Source organism: Rhodamnia argentea, chromosome 3 (genome assembly GCF_020921035.1).
Source record: "Rhodamnia argentea isolate NSW1041297 chromosome 3, ASM2092103v1, whole genome shotgun sequence".
Classification (NCBI taxonomy): Eukaryota; Viridiplantae; Streptophyta; class Magnoliopsida; order Myrtales; family Myrtaceae; genus Rhodamnia; species Rhodamnia argentea.
The window spans coordinates 22,177,128-22,196,453 of record NC_063152.1 but is presented as its reverse complement, the minus strand read 5'-3'; the positions used below and the strand labels follow the sequence as shown (position 1 = coordinate 22,196,453).

General features: G+C 39.3%; 2 protein-coding genes across 9 annotated transcripts; one reads left to right on the top strand and one right to left on the bottom strand.

Moving 5' to 3' along the window:
- Positions 1-1,433: 1,433 nt before the first annotated feature.
- Positions 1,434-6,893, bottom strand: LOC115756692 (pentatricopeptide repeat-containing protein At5g16640, mitochondrial). 7 transcript variants are annotated; one of them, XM_048276300.1, is made up of 4 exons: positions 4,082-6,893; positions 3,174-3,322; positions 2,768-2,818; positions 1,434-2,016 (listed from the first exon to the last, which is right to left on the bottom strand). In XM_048276300.1, exon 1 carries the CDS (start codon positions 6,647-6,649, stop codon positions 4,184-4,186), a length of 2,466 nt encoding a protein of 821 aa, XP_048132257.1. In that variant the 5' UTR covers positions 6,650-6,893; the 3' UTR covers positions 1,434-2,016; positions 2,768-2,818; positions 3,174-3,322; positions 4,082-4,183. The 7 variants fall into 7 exon arrangements, with proteins under 7 accessions (XP_048132257.1, XP_048132254.1, XP_030552408.1 ...); XM_048276297.1 differs by having other exon boundaries at positions 1,436-2,016; positions 3,174-3,270; positions 4,085-6,893; XM_030696548.2 differs by lacking the exon at positions 2,768-2,818 and having other exon boundaries at positions 1,436-2,016; positions 3,174-3,270; positions 4,085-6,893.
- Positions 6,894-9,487: 2,594 nt separating this feature from the next.
- Positions 9,488-17,318, top strand: LOC115756695 (hydroxyproline O-galactosyltransferase GALT2). 2 transcript variants are annotated; one of them, XM_030696554.2, is made up of 9 exons: positions 9,488-9,580; positions 9,700-9,815; positions 9,905-11,008; positions 13,718-13,950; positions 14,259-14,549; positions 15,871-15,999; positions 16,100-16,273; positions 16,691-16,798; positions 16,901-17,318. In XM_030696554.2, exons 3-9 carry the CDS (start codon positions 10,111-10,113, stop codon positions 17,105-17,107), a joined length of 2,040 nt encoding a protein of 679 aa, XP_030552414.1. In that variant the 5' UTR covers positions 9,488-9,580; positions 9,700-9,815; positions 9,905-10,110; the 3' UTR covers positions 17,108-17,318. The 2 variants fall into 2 exon arrangements, with proteins under 2 accessions (XP_030552414.1, XP_030552415.1); XM_030696555.2 differs by lacking the exon at positions 9,488-9,580 and having other exon boundaries at positions 9,610-9,815.
- The last annotated feature ends 2,008 nt before the right edge of the window (positions 17,319-19,326 follow it).

The window sequence follows — 19,326 nt, the reverse complement described above, 5'->3', positions numbered from 1 at the left end:
TTCCTAGCCCCGCCGATTCAACTACGCAACTGGCACATTGCGAGCACAAGTCCGAAGAAAACAAAGGCACCAGATCTCAGAAGAAAGAAAAACGAAACCTAAAAAGAACGAAACCCAAACCCTAGAAAAACAAGAAACACTCGCCGGAGACCTTGCGTTGCTAGTTCTGAGAAAACTTATGAAATCATTGGCTAGGAATTCAAGGCTGAGGGCAATCAATGCTAGTAGAGGGTAGGGTAGGGTGATGCTGGTCAAGGCCGAGGATAAGGCGAAAACCGATCGAGGGCGAGGACCGGCAAAACCGATTGAGGGCGAGGACCAGCGACCCTCGCCCAAATATGGGCGGCAGCCTGTTGGCCCTATCCTACGTTCAGCGAGGGTCACCGGCCACTGGTCGGGGCTTGGTGACCCCCGCCGACTAGCCCCCATCCATTGTTGGATCGATGTAAGTTGCAGCCTTCTTTTTTTTTTTTTTTCCTTCTTCTTCTTGTTTTAACTTTCTTTTATTTTTTATTTTTATTTTTTAGCTTATTTTAATTTAAGAATGATTTTTTTAAAGAAAATTTCACCTAGATTGAGTTTAAAAAAAAAATTGCCACATGAACTGATTTTAAATTACAAATGACGTGGCACAAAAATGTGTTCATTATAAATGCCACGTATATTTTTTGCCGGAATTTCTCGCCGTTGACACTTAACTAATTGGTTTTTTTTTTTTTTTCAATTTGGCACTTAAGTAATCCAAAGAAAAAAAATATGAGTACCAAAATAAGCACCTTCCACAAATATTATAACTTGAGGTGTCCTCCTGCCAATTTTCACATCAATGTTTCATTATGCTCCTCAGTATAAGGGTTAAGGTCAATGCAAAACTGTAGAGTTTGAAGGACCAATTGAAGAAAAAAAGTTGATCATACTAGGTTAAACATTTGGCAAAAACGCAACTATGCATGAATATTTGCCGGAATCTCTCTACTAGAGATTTTTTAAGGCTCTATTATTAGTTTATTGTCTTATATTTATGGACTTTTGATATCCCTGAAAAGAGGATTGCCTCAGGTAGCGAGGAACCCACATCGTTAGAGATTAAAGAAGATGGGTAAAAAATTGAAAAAACTGGAATCAAAGAATTAGTAGATATGTTTTGTTTCGCCTGTCTGTGTTAGTCCCTTACGAATTAGCGGGCGTAAATGGCACATCAGTTAATTATATTTGCGCTAAAGAAATCATGTTTTTCTTTCTATATTTGGTGCTTGTGTGGCAGGAGGCTGACCTTAGACAATAGTAACAGCAATTAGACCTACTCTTGTTAGAATGCATTTGCAGGCCATTCAATATTTTTTGCTTTTTGGAAAAAGAGGACAAGGACACCAGATTAAGAACATAATGCATCGATTCACATCGCTGACGAGTATTTGGAAATCCAACGGTGAAATGCTGCAAGAAGACATTGAGTTATGCCGATTCTCAGCCAATATAAACCCTCTCTCCCTCACACACACATTTATTTGCCCGATTCGCACTGACTTCATATTGTTTAAAACGATAAGAATGAATTCCCTAAATCGGTGCGCTTCAGTGCAGAAAATAATCAGTTGCTACTAAATATTACATGTACCTCCACAAAAGTCCTGTATAGTCTGTCTTCACAATTCATCACTTTGTCTTGCAAAAGAGTGCCAAACATCATGCTTGAAACTCGTGAAGAATCACTCTGAAGTCGCTTCTGCATATCAGTTCAGGCAGAAACAGATAGAATTCCTCTCTCCCTTGATTGGACCAAGCCCCATATCCAGATTCTGTCAATTGTAAAGATTTTCTTTTGCTGCGGAAAATCATCGAAGATGTGAAAAATACCCCGGTTTCTGAGTGTCTGCATCACAAAAAGACAGACCGGAGAAGACCTGACACTGTAAATTTTGATTCAGGATTTTGACTCATCAAGATATGAAAAATACTCCTGTTCTGCCCATTCTTGAACCTGAGTAGCTGTCGAATTACAATGACCAGAAGTTCCTACACATAAAGCCCAAGGTAGATCAATTAAGAAGCGGTTTGAGTAGCAAATTAGTGACTATATGACGACGACTTCTAAATAGTTAAATTCACCACAATCGACCAAATAGGTCCTCATTGACCCACCTCCTCAAGAGGAAAAATCAATCTCGACCACCAAAAAAAAAAAAATGCACGTAAGCTGCTTAAGAGGAGAGAAACCTCATCCGTTAGCTCATGACGTTAATTGGTGGACAAAAGTAACACGGCATGAAAATATTTTGACTGGCTTTGATATACTGGAAGTGTCAGGCTGTAGTGAAACCAAAGCCTGATTCATCTCATGGCCTTCCTAATGTAGCACTAAAGGCAGGTGCATGACTTTTGTATTGACCAAAAAAATTAAGACAAATATCACCATTCAGATTTTAGGCCATCTTCAAACACTCTAATCTGAGACTCGGACAAATTAATTTGAACCCCTTAATGCCGGATGAGATGTACGAAAGCAAATCCATCAAGATATCTGTTGTCATGCTCACATGAATTTTTTTTTTACTGACACACCGCCCCGCTCCTTTCCTATTTAGTCCTAAGGAATTCATTGATAGATAGCTCAATATGTAAATCAGAGTTGAATAAGGAGCATGTTATTCTAGCAATGATTTCACCTACTTCATCATGCTTAACTAAAAAGAAACATTGTCGTCTGATCAGGCAAATCCCACCAATAGCAGGGAAGTAATGCAAGAAGGTAATGCTCATAACTAACCTCTAGACCTTGCTGCAGTTGAAGCTCCATGTAGAAATAGGTTACAGTGGTCTGAGTAGAAGCACAGATGAGTTTTTAGTTGAAAGTAAAGAAGAAATGACCAATTTCTGATTAGGTTTCCCCGTGATGATGGGAAATTATAACACAAATGTGAAGAGACTATTCCATATCAAGCAAGATTCAAACAAAGAATGGTAGTATCATAGTGAAAATGAAACATAATTCCAGTCAATCTGATTTTGGGCCTGTAAATGCTAATTCCTTAATTTAGATTGGAAAAAGAGATTTGTGTTGATCACACAAAAGACATATAAAAAGCTGACTAAGGGGTAGATTGAAAAATTGTTTCATCCCCGTGTCAGTACTATCCTACAGTCTATTGCTTACATGTTAACCAGCATAATACCTTCTCTCTGCCGGAAACAGGAAGAGGATCATGACAGCCACTGGTACATCTCACTTTCCGACTTCTGCTCTTGCATCAAGTCTGAACAGGCATCCTCCTATGTATAAGTAGAAGAAGCTCAGAACAAAGGATACCTTCTACACACCATGTTCTTGTAAACAGTTCATCATCATTATCTATGAAGCCATCATTACTTTCTATATGCGAAGAACCAACTATGACAATATGGATGGTATAATTTTAACTGCCCGATGTTGTACAGTGACCTAAATGATATGGGAAACAAGACCACAGAACAGCTTAGAAGACAAGCTACATGTTAAGGCATGGGCCAATCAAATAAAACCACTTCTTATTTAGGAAATCATCACTACCAACTTAACTCCCACTCACAATCTCTCCCAGTATCATCATTTTTCTACTCTCGATCAGAGCAGTGAAGTTCCATGCTGCTACTGCATCACAACAGCACCTAACTACTCCATCCTATCTCCTATCTCCCATTCATGACACCAATCAGCAGGTGATGCACAATCAATATTTAGATCCTTACTTCCAGGTTGTGGCCTTCATGTTCCAACAAGTTCTATCATTAGTAAATCTAGGAAAATCAGACAAAACAAGCCCCTAGATGGCTAGCTTGATAGTATGATGATGGGATGGTTTAGGGGTTTGCTTGTAAATTTGAAACTTGTGTCAAATAATGGTCTATATAGGAACATATAACCAGGTCCAGATATGATACGCAAATTAGGGGCTAAAGCCCCAAAATAGGCTACTAGACAGCATAATTAACAAAATGCCAAGAGTAAAAACATTCAGTACACCTTTAATAAAGAAATAAGTAGAGGTGCAATGGAAAGTTCTACCATAATGCAGAGGGAAAGATGAAGATAATTTCACGGACATACCATGCTCCTAGACCATGAGAAAAAGGTGATGGTAGAAAAGTTGGAGTTATCAACTGCATTTTAGTGTAGAAGGATACTTCACAAGGATTAGTATTGCTTTCAACTCTGAGGCATAACGTGTCCACGTTCCACAAAGAGTAACATAAGCTTATCTGCCTCCACCATTTTCCCTTCTGACATAAGTCCTTTACTCACTCTCTCACACAGTTTTAAATCAGGAATCATATTTCGCCGGAACATTTTGCATGCAACTTTGTAAGCTGACAGAGGGATCCCCTTGCTCAAGTAACTCTCCATTAAGACATGGCATGTATTGCCGTCAATACGAGAGGCCGTTCCCAGAACCTTACCCAGAAGTTTTTCCGCTGCCTCTAAGTTTCCAAAATTACAAAGCTTCTCAATGACTTGATTGTATGCTGTTCTGAACTTTTGCCTTAAAAGCATCTTGTCCAACAACTTTAATAAATCTTCCACCTGACCCCTTTCACAATAACGGTGTATGACTGTCCTGTATGTAACCGGAGTAGGAAGTAAACCCTTCTTCAACATCTTCATCATAAGGTCGGTTGCCTCTTCAATTCTTCCCTTCTTCCCCAATGCATCTATGAGTGTCGTATATGTGAATACATCAGCATGTTTGCTGCTGAGGTACATGTCATCGAACAAAGATAGAGCTGCGTCTAAATTATCTGTCTGACAGAACCCATGAATTACGGTGGTAAAGTTAACAACATTAACTGCACACCCCTTCTTCAGACATTCTTCCATGAACCTTTTAGCCTCGTCCACTTTTCCCTTTTCGCACAGAGACTGAAGAAGTAAGTTAATTTCAACAGGAGTGGGGAAGAATCCCTTCTTCACCATCTCTTGAGCTACGTCACTGGCCTCTGACAATTTTCCCTCCCTGCGCAGCCCATGCATCACAACACTGTAAGTAATGGCATTAGGACTCCACCAGTCCTCTTCACTTGTGTTCATCATGTCTCTAGCTTCTGAAGACTTACCACTTCGACAGAGCCCAGTTAACAAGGCTGTATAAGATACAGTGTTTGGCTTGCAGCCATGCCTTACCATCTGCTTAAGCAGCTTTCTAGCTTGATCTACTTTACCTACTTGACAAAACCCATCAATAATAGCAGTATATGTCACCACATCGGGGATGCAACCCTTCGAGAACATCTCGTTCACTATTTCCTTTGCCTTATCTAGATTCCCATCCTTACAAAATGAATGAATTATGGCACTATGCCCTACTTTATCAATCTGAAATCCTTTCTGTTCTGCTTCCTTCATAAATTCAAGAGCCTTGTCTCCGTGACCATGCTTGGCAAGCACATGGACTAGATGATCATAAGTAACCCGGTCTGGTAATAAATTACCGTCCCTTACCATTTTCTGCAGCATCCCCCTCACTTCTTCAACCCTTTTTTCTCTACATAGGAAATCCATAACAGTGTAGTAACTGACCTTATCTGGAGGACAACCCTTCGCAGGCATTTCATCAAGCATCTCAATGGCATCCTCAACACGATGCAAATCACAGTAACCCATGATTAAACTATTATAAGTAACCACACTCGGAGTAATTCCAACAAGTTGCATTCTCTCCATGAACTTAAATGCCTTTTCAAGCCTATTAGCCCTTACAAGGACATTCATCACCACGTTGCAGATTGATAAATTAGGTTCAACACCTGATTTCTGCATCAACGTCAGAACCTGCAAGGCGTGCCTTAAATGGCCTGCCCTACTGTAAGACAGCATGAGATATCCAAAAGCTTCAGGCTCGCGCACGATCCGCCTTCGGCGCATGAGCCGGATAATTCTCCTAGCCCCTTGGCACAATTTGGTCTTGCTCAAGATCCCTAGCATCGTATAATACACGACAGGATCATGCTGGTACCGCCACTGTCGGTCGGCCCAATAGAAGAACTTCAAGGCGACTCGTTCATCCTCCTGTGCGCGAAGCACGGCGCACACTTGCCTCGGCTTGAGGCTCCTCAATAGATGCCTCAGCTCACCTTCAAGGTCTGGGTTCCAAACTGACTGAAGCTGAACCAGCCGACAAACTTCCCTCACCAAAGGGTGTCTCAATTCATCCTCACATTCTTCGACACTGCGAATGCAATCGCTCCGTCCATTCTTCAAATTGAGCGGTTTCACCACCGGAAAACTATCATCCTCGTCCGAACAAGCGCTTTCCGCAGCTTCGTCACCGCTCGACTCTTCGCCTACTTGATAATTACCGAAGCCAGGCTTAGCGTCATAACTACAGTCACCTGGCGTGCGCACAACCGCTCCATCACAGACACTGTCGCGACCCATTCTTTCAAACGAATCGAACCCATCAAAACCATCCGTCCCCCTAGGCCGGACAGCAGAATCCCGACTGGAAACACGAGCGGAAGCAGGGGTTTCAGGTGAGGTCGATGCAGAGGCTAATGGGCGTGCACGGAAACGATGTCGGCGTGTAAGAGTGGGCTCTCTTGGAGCAGATTGAACGCCAGCGATGCGAGTGCGTAACCGAGAAAGACCCGCGAAATGGTAATGATTCCTGAGCAGCATTCTTTGATCCTATTCACAAGCACTGCCGCTCTGGAACATTTCGATGCGAACGAAGGTGAACTTCATTCGTCGGAATGCCATCGGAAGAACTGCTCCAGAGAGTTTTTTCGCCGGCGGGATACCATGAACCGGGATCGACAGTTCGACAGATGAGTGAGCGGGTCTTTCTATGCCCCACTCGTCCAAAAGCACGGACCTTTTCGTGACCACGAAAGCCGGTTCCACTCGATTTTTCACTTGAGCTTTGGTAGAATGCAACTCGACACAAATCAATGCTGGGTTTTAATTTAAAGTAGCATATGATAATTTTTAATTTATTTGATGTGATTTTCGAACTTTATTATTTTTAAATTTTGTGATTTTTAAACTTTTGGTACATCTTTAGTATAGTCCCTTTACTAATCATGATGAAGGATAATATTGAATAATTTTATATAGTTTAATAAACTAAACTGAACATATACCAAAAATCTAAGTACCATATCGAACGGACTAAAAGGTTAGGACCACACTACACATTGAAACATAATTCAATAATCATATTGAATAAATTAAAAGTTCATAAATCACATTAAGTCAAAGTTCATGGATCCTTAATATCATTATTCCTTTTATAGAAAGTTATTGACATTAGGACATATATTATGTACTTCAATGGATTCACAAATCACTAACCCGTTTATTAATGTTAACAAATTTTAAAAGAGCATTTAAACAATAACTAAATAAGATTATATTTTAATTTTCAACGTCTTAATTATTTTTGTCATATTCATAGGTAATGCTTTGAATAATGAATAGTTTTTATTATTTTATTATCATAAAATAGCTTTTCATCGAGTATATTTAATAAGTGCCCCAAGCAAGATCGTACTATTACTATATAAAAACATACTGCCCGCATTAAAGTTACCAAACATAACAAAAGATACTTATCACATTAAAGTTCTTACTTTCCTAGAGTAACAATTACTAATCATATTCAAAGACATTTCGACATGGACACAAATCAGTAATTGCTCTTATAACCAATCGCATGTAGCTCGAGCGTAGCTCCCCAACTCCTAGGACTGTTCCGAGTCTTAGTTTCAAATTGTCTGCCACATCAAATACATGATTTGAAAAGTAGACAGGAGTTGCTATCAAATTACTTGTTTTCACATATTGTAAAGATGTATAGATGTAATACACATTTTCGTGTTATCGCAAAGAACATTTTAAAAAAATTGTTCAACTAATCAAGTACAAGCACATCATAAAACAAATAAAAGGGTTGTTTGATGCATGTCATGTTTGTATTCTTAGGCCGCGTTTGATCATTCGGATTTCTAGTCGGGATAAAATTGAATATGATAGGATAAGAAATCCATGGCTTTGATCATATCCTATCAGTTGTTTGGTAAACCGCGAATTTAAATTCAGATATATTTATATCATATCATATTCATTGTTTAGTAAAAACTGGATAGGACTGGTTTTAGGATTGGAGTTGATACATTCCAGATGATGAACTCGTAACTCACCTCTCTCTCCAATTTCTTTGCATCATCCTTGGGGAAACTAGAACAAAGTGGGGGTTGCGAGTTTGCAGTTGTAAATTTCTTCAAAAATGATAAGAAAGAAAAGAAAAAGAGACATTTTGGGGTCCGATAATTCTGTGGGTTGATGGGGCCGAAGAAAGGGAAGACAAACCAGATCGAGACCACCATCGGTAGCCTCACCCCCGTCGGAGAAGCCGAGGTTCTCACCGTTACTGATCACAAACGTCCTACCAATGATAGAACCAGAAATGGAAATCGTAGCATAAGGATCGCTGGTTATCTTAGACATTTACCCTTTGATTTTGCCTTTAACCTTGACGGGAATTTTCCCAAATTGGGGAGTTTTTCGGCGTCCTTCCCCCATATGTCTAAGTTTCCATGTAGGAGCTGCAACTTCAGCCATTGCTTGCTGGTCTTAATAGGAACATTTTGTTGACCTCGGACATGGGATGATCATATGAGGACAAGTTTCAGCGAAAAATGATCGAGCCATGGAAAAGCTCCTCACTATCGATGGAACTTAAGCACTTGCAATAGTGCCCGCCGCTGCTGAAGAAGATTCCCGTTGCAACCGGATAGGCGATTGGGCGTGGCGGAGGGGGGTGGCTTGAGCATGCAATTTATGGTATTATGTATAAGAGAAATTCTATTCGATTCTATCTCACCGTTCCTTTCAAGATAATTTTATCTTTCCATATCTCCTTTTATCTTATCTTGGACAACTACCAAACACATGATATGATAAAACATATCATATCTCGATTTTTATCGGGATGATTAAACGCAGCTTTAATATTTAAGCTTATACAAACACATTAACATGCGTGAATGTATATGTCTTGTCAATGGGTAGTGCCGAAGAATACTAGCTTTTTAGATAAGGGTATTGGCGGTTTGCCTTGTAAAAAAACCCGATGACCCTCACTGTGCTCAAGCAAAGGCTAATAGAGAGAAGTAATGAGAATATAATAATTTAAGGGCGAGATTAAACAAATAAATAAAGTTCAAGGAAGAAATCATACAAAAAAAAATCTAACGAGTCAGTGATTTTAACGACCATGTCAGCAAAATTTTGTTGAACCTTAAATGGAGGGATCATATTAGAAAAAATATTAAAAAAATTCAGGAACGATATTAAATAAAAAGAAATCCTGAAATTAGGAGGCAAAATTCAAAAAAGCTATTGGTAATATTAAAATCGTGTATGGGGACCACAATGGAATGTCCAATTTTTTTTTTTTAGAAAAAAAAGGAAGAACAAACGAAAAAGAAGAAGCAAAACGAAACATCATCAGGTGTGAAAAATCAGATTCCCCACCCAATCCGACGGGAAACGCGAAAAGCGGAAGAACGAAGAACGACGCATTGAGCACCACCTACATTCCCGCAGGTGAAATTGCACATGCGCAAGCAAACAATTTCCATTCCTGCATTTTTGGCTTCTCCTACTAAATTAACCTTTACATTCTCTCTCTCTCTCTCTCTCTCTCTCTCTGGGCTGCTCGTCAGGGTTTTCGGGGGCATCTTCAAGGTGCACTTTGTCGTCTCCACCAAATACGTATCTGGGTCGCCTGCTCTGTCTCGGCCAGTCACTGGATTCCGGTGCAATGCAGCTAATTTTCGAGGTTCGTGGTCCACTCTCGAATGGGATTTGTTTCGACGCGTTGTTGACCTGTGACGTTCGCTGATTTTTGGATTTCCGATTGTTTCCCAGCTGCGAATTTCGCCCGAGGATTCCGTGATTGGCGGTTAGGTTTGTCGATCTGCATCGATGCGTTGATGGGTTTCTCGCGTATGTTGAGGAGGTGCTTAGATGTTGTGGAGACAGTCTCTTGGGTTTGATTTTGATCCGTTTGCGAAATGATTCTGGTAGGCAGTTGGTAATATTGTTGGGCATGTTCTTATTTGGTCCTGATAAAGATGAAGAGACTGAAGTTGGAACCCACGAGTGGCAGAAAGCTCAAGCTTTCGCACTTATTGCTGGTTGTAGGGGCATTATACTTGCTTTTCATAACCTTCAAGTTCCCAAAGTTCTTAGAGATGGCAACCTCGATGGGTGGAGATGATAGCCCCATTGGGTCGGTAAAAGAGGATCCTGAAGATAGGAGCCTAAGCAAAACGTTCATCACTTCCGTTCACGAGGATAAATTTCACCAGAGCTTAGAAGATTTACGAAGCCAAAATGTTTTTAAAATGCCTAGGAAGGAACACACAGAAGTGGAAATAAATAGGTCTGGGCCCACTAAGATATCTCAACACCGCTACGGTCGAATAATGGAAGAAATCATGAGGCGGAGGAATAGGACCAGTGACCTATCGGCGCTTGAGAAGATGGCAGATGAGGCTTGGAGTTTGGGTCTAAAAGCATGGCAGGAATTGGGCAAGTTTAATCTGAATGAGACTGCACAAACTTCGCTCTTGGCGGGGCCAATAGAGTCGTGTCCTTCGTGGGTTTCAATGAGTGGGGAAGAATTGGCGCGGGGAGATAGACTCATGTTTCTTCCTTGTGGGCTTGCTGCAGGATCTTCCATTACCGTGGTTGGAACTCCTCATCATGCCCATCAGGAGTATGTCCCACAACTTGCAAAGTTAAGGAGTGGTGATGGCGTGGCTATGGTCTCGCAGTTTATGGTTGAATTGCAGGGGTTAAAGGCTGTAGATGGGGAGGAGCCTCCCAAGATTTTGCATTTAAACCCAAGATTAAAGGGTGATTGGAGCCACACGCCGGTTATTGAGCACAACACTTGTTATAGAATGCAATGGGGAACAGCTCAAAGGTGTGACGGTTTATCGTCCAAGAATGATGAAGATATGCTAGGTAAGATTTATCTTGCCTTTGAAATTTCTTATAGTCTCGAAGTGTCTTCAGTCTTCATCTGTTTAGTATCGACGAGTTTATATCTTTTACTGACTTTGGATTTCTCGGGAATACTTGTTGCCATTGTATGTTTTAATTTTCATGTCTTACACCAAGAAAATAGCGCTAATTCCCTAAAAAAGACCCTCAACTTTAGGTTCAATGTCAATTCTGCTCTGAACTTGTTTTGTCTGAAAAAGAATCCCCAACTTTCACTCTAGTCCCAAATTTTCCCAAACGTCAAAAAATCACCCCTAGTTTCTTCATGATTATAAACATTAGGAGGTTGTTGTTGTTCCATACGAAGGTGAAGGGCTTGGTGGAAACGTAGGTTTTGATAATGTATCTCTAACAAGCCCGATGTTGATAATTTTAAAGAAACAAGTGGCTATTTTTGGATGCGAGAGTGAAAGTTGAGGATTTTTTAGGGAATTAGGCCCATGAAAATATGAAGAGTTTTGACTATTAAGAGTCGTTATCTAATTTGATAATCTTGCTTCCATCTTAAATGGTTACCTTTGCGTTTATTTAGGTTAAGGGGTCAAATGGCATCAAGGTGGGTCTATAGTTGCTTTTAAAGTCTTGATCTGGATGTTAGAATGTGTGCTATTGTAAAGGTTTGGATAGGATTCTCACAAGATTCTAATCTCACTTAAATGAAATCTCACGATTCCCTCTTTTCTATAGATTCTATCCAATAACCTCAATATATTTTAGCTATGGTCTTGTGTAATTTGGGTTGTATGATTTTCCTTAATAATGATTTTACCAGCAGTATCATCAATTTTCTTTTATGTGCTTTACGTTCTTTTCCCTACTTCCGGATGCTTAAAGTCCTGGATTTTTACTATTTCTGGACCTGATCTATCAGGCATTCATATAGAACCTACATAGGATCCTGTTTTCCTCATTGAGGCATATAAACGTCAGCATAATCTGTAATCCTATCAACTCATTAGTCTAAAAAGGACTTCTACCATTACGATGTTATATGGAGCGTAGGTATGTTGACTCATGAAAAGCAGTCAAAAAAGAAGCATTCAAAAATAGGTTATACTCATAGTTGTTAATGGATGCATGGATCGACACTTTGCTAAACTTGTGGGATGTTTATGCCTTTTTTTTGTTACAAGGTAGTTTGGGATTCACATTGTCGATTTTTGTGCAAATACTGGTTTTCTCCATGGAGAGAGGCTCACTCGGTGGCAATGAGAGTAAAATTGGTTTAAATCTGGATTTGGTCCCTCAACTTCTGTTCTTTTCACCATGTGGTTCTTGCACCATTTTTATTCACAATGCTTCCAATTTGTAAATAAAAAGGGTTGATGTTGTTTCTTGCGGCACCTCGTCAGAGATCGGCAACATAGATAAACTGGGAACTTTGGTTAGGTTGTATAAACGATCATGAAGCCCTTACAAGTACGGACATATTGATTGGTAAAGTGGTTGATGTTGCTTGAAAAATGTGTTGGAGGAGGTCAGGATCCAACTCTTTATACAATCTGGATGGAACGTAGTGAACAAAAGGGTTTGTGGACCACCTGTTAAAATGGCAATAGTTGACGGACAAATCTATACTTGAATGTTAAAAGTTTGTTCTCGCATGAACTTCTCCCATTCCTTTTTTTATGTATGAGATGTAATAACGCAATTGTTGGTTCTTGTACTGTAAACGTAAGAAACTTTTGAGTACAGATAAATGGCTTATACTGGGGTAGGCATTTTGCAGAAAGAGTAGCTGCATACTATTTCTGCTGTAAGTGATTTTCAGAACGGTTAGTATCCACTTGGTACATCAAATTTTTAGCCCTGGAAAGCGTTCGTGTTGATCTTCCCTAGATGTGTTCTAGATGGAGTCACCAAGTTCTGTTTGGCTCTAAGAACTTGGTGCAGAAACTGAGACCAAAGTGATTTGAGAGTGAAGTGGAATCGCTGCTGCACTGATTTTATCTTGAAAGCTTGTAGGAACCTCTTTTTATTTGTTTCAGGTTTTCCTAGATGAAGGTTAGGAGTCATTTTACCATTGAGCCTTTCAAAATAATATCTGTGCGATGATTCCAATTCATTTTAGATTTGTTTCACGGTGGGTGTATTACTGGCCGCACTTTGTGTCATGTTCTGATAGATATTGGTATTTTCCTTTTCTGCTGGACTCTGTTTTATCCTTTTAGTATTTTGTAAACTATTGTTCATTGGTTGCTGTACGTTCTGTTAATTAACCATTTATTTTCTCACTTGGTTGCTTGAATTGGTTAAATATTGATGGAAGAGGATTTCAGTATGGAAATGGCCGAGGGAGATAATTTAAACCTTGGATGGTTAGTATAACATTGGACGGGCAAAAAGCAATACTCATATATGATTGTAAAGCTAGAGAAATAGAAATGTAAGCATACTTTCTGTCTAGTGGTTAATTGGTCATCGTTGCTAGTCACTGTTTGTTTGTGAATTTTCCTTAAGATTAATCAAGTTGGACCTTTTTTGGTAATGCCAAGTAGAATTTCTTGCACGATCTGCTCTTTCTTACTTTGTATGGTGATGTTAAGAGTGGATATTCATCTAATTGGTATGGTTTCTAAGAGCAATAATGATAGTGGAATGTTTTGGAACTGATAGAGGCTATATGGTTATCACATTGTATATATAACATTTTCCTGTGTATACTGGCAGTTGATGGATATGCGAGGTGTGAAAAATGGATGCGGAATGATATTGTTGATGCGAAAGAGTCCAAGACAACATCTTGGTTTAAGCGATTTATAGGACGTGAGCAGAAACCAGAAGTGACATGGCCTTTCCCTTTTGTGGAGGGTGGGCTGTTTATTCTCACTCTTCGTGCAGGTGTTGATGGTTACCATATTAATGTTGGGGGTCGGCATATTACTTCATTTCCTTATCGGACGGTATGTCATTTGTCATGAGAGAGACTGATCTCATGAGCTTTACTTCTTGGGGCAATTCTTCCAGATTCATTAAATTAATGCTGAATATTTTCCTTTAGATGGCCGGTCATCTGCGTTTGCTTTAACATCTAATGCCACAGTAATTCTTCCTGTTGCTTTTTCTATAAACTGGCAAATCTCTCTTCATCTGGGATATCCTTATTTGATTCTGATGATTCCTAATTTTTTTTGGGTGATATGATGCTTATTTATCTGGAGTTGCACAAGTGGTACCTTCTAAAGCCATTCTTTCTCCATTGTATCCGTAGGGATTTACACTTGAGGATGCAACTGGATTAGCAATAAAAGGAAATGTTGATGTTCATCAAATTTATGCTACCTCTCTCCCTACTTCCCATCCGAGTTTTTCTCCTCAAAGAGTACTAGAAATGTCCGAGAAATGGAAAGCTCGTCCTCTGCCTAAAAGACCAGTTAGGCTTTTTGTTGGTGTTCTTTCTGCAACCAACCACTTCGCAGAGCGCATGGCAATCAGAAAAACCTGGATGCAATCAGCAGCAATAAAGTCTTCAGATGTAGTAGCTCGTTTTTTTGTTGCACTGGTAAGGTTGCTGGCATGCTGACTATAGTCAAATTTTAAGTTAAGTGTGTCTAAGTTAGGATAGAATCAGATGTGCTCTCAGAATTTCACATTTTATTGGGTGGGTTGTTTCTTGTTTGTGTGTGGTCCCTTGCTAATTCAAGCTTTTGTAGTTATTGTTTGTTAGTAATCAAAGTTATATACTTTACTGAAGAGTTACTGAGAAAATACTTCTTAAGGTTGGAATAATATGGCCAGAGACTTTCTGGATTGAATTACACCGACACTATGGGAACTTAGGAAAATGACTTTGGCACCTGCTGTGCTGTCTTTTCTCTTGGTAGTGACTCCAACCCTCTTGGTAGAATGTCTTGGGCAAAAAACGGTAAGAGTATACTGACAAGTTCCTAAATAAGCCTTTAAGTTGAAGAAAGTTGGTTTTGATGATGTGGTTCAGTTTCATGACCCCTTCAGGCACGAAAGCAATCTATATAGATTCTGACTGGCCCAAGTTGCTTGTATCAGCAATAATCTACATGACAACATGTTCGTATTTCCACTATGTCAACGGAGTGAATGATGACTGATCTCTGTCTGTTTGGATGTTAATTTGGCATCTTCTATAAGCTTTTGGTCCAATAACTTAAGGGAGGGAGTCAAAGTAAATATTTGATAAAGCCTGCGAAGGGTGTCACAGTTTCAAATGCGTGTGTTGGCACCGAAATGTATTTAAAATTGAGGGTTTACTGGAGTAATTTACTTACTAGTAGTAGTAACTAGAAGGATATCTGGAAAAAAAAGAAAAGAGAAATCATTTACATTTTGAGATCACCATTTAAGATGTTTTTAGTAGTTATAATGTCATCATTTGTTGAAATCTGTTGCTGATAATGTTCACTAGAAATTGGAAACCCTCGTGTGGAACTTCTCTTCCACACTAGAAATTCATACCAATTATTGCTTTTGAGATGGATTGAATCATTCACCAGAAAAGAGAGATGGAAGGAATCAGATAGCCTAAGGAATCATTCACTGGTTAAGTTGGGTGGGAGTGTTTGACTTGAAGTTTGATCGCATAATGTGTTGTAAGCAGTTGGTCATCAACTAATTTTTGAACGGATCTGTTGGAAATTGAAGTTCAAGAGTTCTTTAATCTCCAAACAAATGCCCTTTTTGGAATGTTAAGTACTATGATCTGATGTTTCTACGTGGGCAGATAATTTTAACATCAAATTACGTTCATAAAAAGGGTACACAGGTTTATGATTTCCTGCACTATTCATATTGTAAGAATCTTTGCACAATTGCCAACTTGCAATCTGATTGTTAGATACCATCTTTAGAATCCGAGGAAGGAGGTGAATGCAATGCTGAAAAAGGAGGCTGCCTACTTTGGTGATATAGTTATTTTGCCCTTTATGGATCGCTATGAGCTTGTGGTCCTGAAAACCATTGCGATATGTGAGTTTGGGGTAAGATAGATTTTGTTTAGTTCTACATGAAATAGTCTACCCACTTTGAATATTCTGTAGTAGAACTCTACTTCTAACAAGCTCATCATCCTGAATGCAGAATCAGAATGTGACAGCCGCATTTACGATGAAATGTGACGATGATACATTCGTAAGGGTGGATGCCGTCTTGCATGAAATTGACGGCATCTCTTCGAACAAGTCTCTTTATATGGGCAATCTCAATCTCTTGCATCGTCCCCTTAGAAATGGAAAGTGGGCAGTTACTTATGAGGTAGGAGATTTCTGTGGTTATACTGATTATTGATTGCAATACCAGTTTGTTGTTCTGTTTGCTACTTGGAATTAGATGATTATTGCATGATTGCTAGACATTTTCTGTCAGCAAAGTTACTTAGCAGCTTGATAGTTGCTCATGGGATCTTTCATGTTCTCAGATGAGACCAACAAAGTTCACTAGATGTTATTGCCTTGAAGCTTGAATAGAAGACATTTGACAGATGCACACACGCATGCACACATATTTTCTGCATGCCCTGTTGATGATTAAGTTCAGTTTCATTATAATGGACCTTTTGCTATGCATCTTGCTGAACAATTTTAAGAGTACAGTGAATTTGTTGTAGATTGCTGCATTTTTTGTATGACATGATAATTCTCTCAAAGTGATGATTATTGTCCAACATGACAGGAATGGTCAGAAGAAATATACCCTCCATATGCCAACGGACCAGGATATGTCATTTCAAGTGATATTGCCAAGTTTATTGTTTCTCAACATAGAGTCCGAAGCCTCAGGGTGAGTTTCCTGTGTGGTTTTCGTAAGAATATGTGTATATATATATATCTTCCAAGCTTTTTTTTTAATGGCTGAACTGTTATATGTTTTGCCTGTGGGTAGCTCTTCAAGATGGAGGATGTAAGCATGGGGATATGGGTGGAGCAATTCAATAGTTCTGTGCCGGTACAGTACTCACACAGCTGGAAATTTTGCCAATATGGTTGCATGGAAGACTATTACACTGCACATTACCAGTCTCCTAGGCAGATGATCTGCTTGTGGGACAAATTGGCAAGGGGTCAAGCCCAATGTTGCAACTTTAGATGACAGATTAAGAGACAATCTCATCTTTAAGATTCAGCCGTACATAGTCCTCTTCGGCTTCTTGTAATTAAGCCCGCATCTGGTTAGTTCCGCTATATCATGAAGTAGGTCAGGCTGGCAATCCCAGTAGAGAAAGTGAAAGAAATTTTGACTGGGATATATTGTGCCATTGCACTGGCTGTTTTGATCGAGCTGAGTAATTTCGGTTCGGTCATCTTGAACGGAACCCGTTTTGCGCTACCGGGAAAATGTCTCAGTGACAAAGGAGTAGGCTATTGATCGAAGCATCAACTGAATTGAACCAAAGATGGGTTCAAGTTGATGCCTTGAGTTTTTATCTCATTTCTGTGTGACATCTTACGCTGTGTATCGTAACATTTTTGTTCCTGGGAACATGTTTGGAACAGAAATATTTTTTTATGTTTTTTTTTTTTCGGCTATGATTTCTAAGAGTAGAAATGCGTTTGGTAAGTATAAAAAAAATAAAATACTTTTTTCACCAAAAGGAAGAATCTGCAATCGGCGGCCAGTAGTGGCCTCTAGCGACGGTAGGCGGCCACCGGCGGCGGTGGGCGGTGATCGGTGGGTTGCGGCAGCGGCCGCTTCAACTCCTCGCCGATGATGGTGGGCGGTGGCGGTTTACACGAGCTCGCCCTCGAGTGGTTTCTAAAAAGTGTTTCAAAATTCAAAAACAAGTTTTTTGTTTCTTTTTTTTTTTTGGCTTTAAAAGTGTTTCTTTTTTCAGAAGTGTTTTTCGGAACATTTTTTAAATATTTTTCAACCATGCGCGTTTCTAGAACACTTTCGAAACAGAAATGCTTTTCAGAGAGTGTCATCACAGAGGTCCTTAGTCTGCAAGCTGAATTTATCTGAACTGGACCAAATGATGTTGTCTCTATGTTTTTCTATCTTGATGGCCAGATTGCTATTCCGATCCAAAAATCCAGCGCGTTCGATTAATGGAAATTTGCACTTCTACAAAACGGGCATCCTATCAAGCCCCACTCACCTCTGGGTTCATGGACTGGCCCAATATTGCTAAAATGTGTGTACTGTGAAGTCCTAAATCGAGATTGTGTATACGAAGTTCATGAAATCTTTGTATTTTGAGCGATTTGCTACATCTTTTGATCGTTCGAATTCGTTACGTTGCATGTGGTTTTGCTTCGTGAAAAGCAACAAAGTCAATGTTGTGTTAACTGTGGCGGCGGTGATGTGACTGTTTTTGGTAAATACAATCATATCAACATGTGGCTCGCTTATGCTTGAGTTTTATCGAACAATTTAGTTTTCAAGATCACTTTAATAAATCTCTATTACTATCAAATCTCTAATTCTGCATTTGTAATTATGCATATTCTGGAAATAAATGCACTAATTGATATTGAAATGATTGTTTAAAAGTAAAAGAAAAAGTTTCAGAATGATTGTTTATTTTCGGGAGCTTATAAATAAATGACTTATAAATGAGCTTTATCTGCTATTTATGTACATATGGTCACTGGTCTCCCTTCACCTAGTGGCACACGGAATTTGACAATGGGGGTGGACACACACGCGCGCGCGTAAAAATGGCACTTGGCTTTGGTACCAAGTTAGAATGTTCAGCCCAAAAGCTTAAGCAGTAGAAGGAGACACCATATGTATATGAAGAACATATAAATTCATTATCAAACTATGTGGGATATTTCAACACCCCGAGGTGTTCCACGTGAAAGTTGATTAAAGTAGTGAGATACCAATGCCAAAGGGGTAGGACCTAACTCTGATACTATTTTAGAAAGTTCAATAAAAAATTTAAATTAATAAGTGGAAATAAACTATATATTCTTTTTTTTTTGTCAATACGATTCGCAAATCCTACAAAAGTTGCAGGTGCTCAAGGGTTTTCCATTAGCACAACGAGATTTTGTTCTATGTGCTCAGGGCTTTGCTTTTCTCTTTGTCTCTAGGGTTATTCCTTTTCCTTATAAACTTCGATGGCTTTTCGGATGATAAGTTTAGCGAAGAAATTCTTTGATACAAACTCTTGAAAAACTATATGGACATTATACAAATTCACAGGTATAGTTGCTAGAATGGCAGCTACTACAAACCTTTTTTTACCCGAGCATTTAAAATCTGTTTTTTTCTTTATTTTTAAGAAAGTGAGAAATCACATAATTCTCTTCCTTAAAGCATATGCTACAATAGCCAAAATCCCATCTCCGGTAGGCTTTTGG

What these genes read in the sequence shown, in the direction of transcription:
- LOC115756692 (XM_048276300.1), bottom strand. Translation starts at nt 6,649, where the DNA reads ATGCTGCTCAGGAATCATTACCATTTCGCGGGTCTTTCTCGGTTACGC.
- LOC115756695 (XM_030696554.2), top strand. Translation starts at nt 10,111, where the DNA reads ATGAAGAGACTGAAGTTGGAACCCACGAGTGGCAGAAAGCTCAAGCTT. An exon ending in TTGCGATATGTGAGTTTGGG is followed by an intron (nt 16,000 to 16,099) that starts GTAAGATAGATT and finishes TCCTGAATGCAG; the next exon opens with AATCAGAATGTGACAGCCGC. An exon ending in ATAGAGTCCGAAGCCTCAGG is followed by an intron (nt 16,799 to 16,900) that starts GTGAGTTTCCTG and finishes GCCTGTGGGTAG; the next exon opens with CTCTTCAAGATGGAGGATGT.